General features: G+C 39.1%; 1 protein-coding gene across 1 annotated transcript; it reads left to right on the top strand.

The window, feature by feature from the left end:
• Positions 1–1,691: 1,691 nt before the first annotated feature.
• TAAR9 (trace amine associated receptor 9) lies at positions 1,692–2,738 on the top strand. The gene has a single exon (XM_040448646.1). It carries the CDS (start codon positions 1,692–1,694, stop codon positions 2,736–2,738), a length of 1,047 nt encoding a protein of 348 aa, XP_040304580.1.
• Positions 2,739–4,232: the final 1,494 nt, after the last annotated feature.

Below are 4,232 nucleotides of genomic sequence, written 5' to 3'. Positions count from 1 at the left end.
GCCTGAAAACACCATGGGTGTATACCCCTGCCTCCCACACCCCCCACACCGACATACCCCTGTACACAAACACTTAAAATTTACAGACTAGTGAAATCTACTACTTGGAGAGTATAGATAAATAGATAAAAGGTATACACACCTATATGTATGCATATAGCTTTTTCTTTTTTTAAAAAATTTTTTAACCTTTATTGATTTTTGAGAGAGAGAGAGAGCATGAATGGGGGAGGTTCAGAAAGAGATGGAGACACAGAATCCGAAACAGGCTCCAGGCTCTGAGCTGTCAGCACAGAGCCCGATGTGGGGCTCAAACTCACGGACTGTGAGATCATGACCTGAGCCGAAGTCGGACGCTCAACCGACTGAGCCACCCAGGCGCCCCATGCATATAGCTTTTTCTAGGATCCTTCACTTTCAACAGAGGCCAGATCTATGATATGGGATACATGGCAATACAAATACTCCACTCTCTAGTTCAAACATTAAGATTTAGATGCAAGATTATACCTTTTCATGATTAAATAAAGTAAAAATTAATTATTCACTGTTATTTGGTGAGATCTACAAACTGTTTTAAGACCGTGTGTCTCAGGATTAAAAGAAAAACTCTCAGATACCTAAAGAAAGAAACTTATTGTCTATTTGAACTTTGGGTAACTTTGCTTGAATCCATTCCTGCCAGAGACGTGACTAATCTACAAATTAGATCCAGTGTACTCCAGGGAGTGCCTACTTCTCTATGCTAGTTTTACAACTATACTATTTTGTTTAAGAATGGGGAGGTGAAGGTCTAGAGGAATTATTGTTTAATCAGTCTTATCATCTAGGGGAATTATTGTTTATTTCAAACAATCTTATCGAATTTAGACATCTGACACTAGCTATTAGCCTGGAAAATACTTACACACAAATTATATTAGTATCACTTTCTAAGAATAGTTCTGCAAATCATCTCAAGCTGTCCAAACCATGAGTAAATAAAAAAGAAAAAAAAAAACACACCCAAACTCTGAAAATATAAGCAATAGAAGAAGCGTGTTACCTAAGTAAGTTACCAAGCTATTATGAACAAATGTTTCCTCGGTCTTCACATGCTATACTATAGGGATTTTGAGGTCATAATTTGAAGACGTAATTTATTTTTCCCTTCTTGAAAAAATGGAGTATAGCTTGTCATTACTGCTGAAGTAGCTACTCAGGGGAGATAACTTAGTGAATATAACTCAACCTTTGGTAGCCTAATTATTTCTCAACTCAGGTGGTTACAGGTGAAATTTCGAAGGTAAAGTCACACAAAAAAGGGGATTTTTCTAATGATGAGCCAATTACATTTTAATATGTAGTAATCTATTATTATCTGATATCAATCTAATACCTAAGATGTACATATATATCGTTGGACTAAATGTATTGCCAATTATTTGTTTTGTACTATACTTGACTATAATTTAATGGCTTTCTGAAACAAGTTCCCACTCTAAATATATTAAAAACATGGGGATACTTTTTAGAAAGATCAAGGGGTGGTAGTTAACATGCCAAAAAAAAAAAAAAGGTAGAAAATTACTAGCCTCCATTTTAACCGGATATTTTCCCCCTCCTAGACACTCTTGAAATTAACCTCTTCTTGTTTTAAATCGTTTAAATAGGGAATTTGACAACTTTAAAGTAATTCAAACCACAGGGCAATGGTGAACAATTCCGCCCAAGCTGCAGCTGTGGAACTTTGCTATGAGAATGTGAATGGATCCTGCATTAAAACCTCGTACTCACCGAGTCCTCGAGCAATTCTGTACACAGTCCTTGGTTTTGGGGCTGTGCTGGCCATGTTTGGAAACTTACCGGTTATTATTGCTATCCTTCACTTCAAACAGCTGCACACACCTACAAACTTTCTGATCGTGTCCCTGGCCTGCGCTGACTTCTTGGTGGGGGTGACTGTCATGCCCTTCAGCACAGTGAGGTCTGTGGAGAGCTGCTGGTACTTTGGGGAGAGTTACTGTAAATTTCATACATGTTTTGATACTTCCTTCTGTTTTGCCTCTTTATTTCATTTATGCTGTATCTCCGTTGATAGATATATTGCTGTAACTGATCCTCTGACTTATCCAACCAAGTTTACTGTCTTGGTATCAGGCATATGCATTGTTCTCTCTTGGTTCTTTTCCATCACCTATAGCTTTTCCATCTTCTACACTGGGGCCAATGAGGAAGGAATCGAGGACTTGGTTGTTGCTCTCACCTGTGTAGGAGGATGTCAGGCGCCACTGAATCAAAATTGGGTTCTACTTTGTTTCCTTCTATTCTTTATACCCGCTGTCGCCATGGTGTTTATATATGGTAAGATCTTTTTGGTGGCCAAACATCAGGCTAGGAAGATAGAAAGTTCAGCCAGCCATCCTCAGTCTTCCTCAGAGAGTTACAAAGAACGGGTAGCAAAGAGAGAGAGAAAAGCTGCTAAAACATTGGGTATTGCTATGACAGCATTTCTTGTCTCTTGGCTGCCATACATTATTGATGCCATGATTGATGCTTACATGAATTTTATAACTCCTCCTTATGTTTATGAGATTTTAGTGTGGTGTGTTTATTATAACTCAGCTATGAATCCCTTGATATATGCTTTCTTTTACCCATGGTTTCGGAAGGCAATAAAACTTATCATAAGTGGTAAAGTCTTAAGGAGAGATTCGTCAACAATCAATTTGTTTTCTGAGGAAGCAGATATAGAGTGACAAGATGGCTGCAGGGATTTGGAAACTAACATGGAATTAAGGTCAAGTGTGAAATTAAGCACTTCAATCAAGAGAGGCAAGTGTAATCATCTGCCAAGTGGGAGGATATTATATTCAACATTTAGTTGTTCTAAAGCATTTGTTGTCCTTATGTACTTCAGCATTTTTTTTTTTTAATTTAGTTACAGGCAAAAAAAAAAAAAAATCCTGATTACTTCCTATTTAGTATTCTTAGTTTTCCTCTATGGGTTTCTAATTTCTATGGTAATTTCTAACATCTCTGAATTTCCTACTTGTTTCTTCAAACAATTTGAAGCTTTGTAGTTTCTCCCACATTCATTACCAATGTTCAGTTGTCCAAAAAACAGAGAAGCGGGGCGCCTGGGTGGCGCAGTCGGTTAAGCGTCCGACTTCAGCCAGGTCACGATCTCGCGGTCCGTGAGTTTGAGCCCCGCGTCGGGCTCTGGGCTGATGGTCCAGAGCCTGGAGCCTGTTTCCGATTCTGTGTCTCCCTCTCTCTCTGCCCCTCCCCCGTTCATGCTATGTCTCTCTCTGTCCCAAAAATAAATAAACGTTGAAAAAAAAAATAATAAAAATAATAAAACAAAAAACAGAGAAGCAAAAGAAGAGTTTCTGCCTAACTTGTAAGTTAGATGCTTTAGGGACAAAAATCTTTTTTTTTCTTTTAAAGTTTATTTATTATTTACTTAGAGAGAGAGAGAGAGCGAGAGAGAGAGAGCGAGAGAGAGAGAGCTGGGAAGGGGCAGAGATAAAAAGGAAAGAGAATCTCAATCAGGCTCCACGCTGTGAGAGGGGAGCCCCATGCAGGACTGATGACCTGAGCTGAAACCGAGTCAGATGCTTAACCCACTGAGCCACCCAGGCACCCTGGGGCCAAAATTCTCTTTAAAATATACTTTGTTTGGGGCGCCTGGGTGGCGCAGTCGGTTAAGCGTCCGACTTCAGCCAGGTCACGATCTCGCGGTCCGTGAGTTCGAGCCCCGCGTCGGGCTCTGGGCTGATGGCTCAGAGCCTGGAGCCTGTTTCCGATTCTGTGTCTCCCTCTCTCTCTGCCCCTCCCGTGTTCATGCTCTGTCTCTCTCTGTCCCAAAAATAAATAAACGTTGAAAAAAAAATTAAAAAAAAATACTTTGAAAAGTAAATACAAGATTAAAATTCTTGGAACTTTTTTTAGTCTAAAAGGACTTTGTAGAGAGTTGAAATATGGAATTTCCTAGTCACTGAACATTGTGCAAAAAACCCTGGAACTCCTGTGTTTCTGAACCCTGACAGTGCTTTGTCTCCATTTCACAGAGGCTGTCTTCACAAAAAGCGTGTGTGATGATTATGTGATTACACACTACATCTTACTTTTGGGTAACATAATTTATTACAATCAAAAAGCAGGTGAACAAAAAAATGGTTTCTGGACTTCTTGTTTAGAAATTTGGAGTAAAATATGTATAATTTTCACAGTCACAAATGTGTGACTTT

Source organism: Herpailurus yagouaroundi, unplaced genomic scaffold (genome assembly GCF_014898765.1).
Source record: "Herpailurus yagouaroundi ecotype Mexico unplaced genomic scaffold, PumYag 198, whole genome shotgun sequence".
Classification (NCBI taxonomy): domain Eukaryota; kingdom Metazoa; phylum Chordata; class Mammalia; order Carnivora; family Felidae; genus Herpailurus; species Herpailurus yagouaroundi.
Note: the sequence above shows the minus strand (reverse complement) of the source record. Positions and strands in the feature narration are given on the sequence as shown.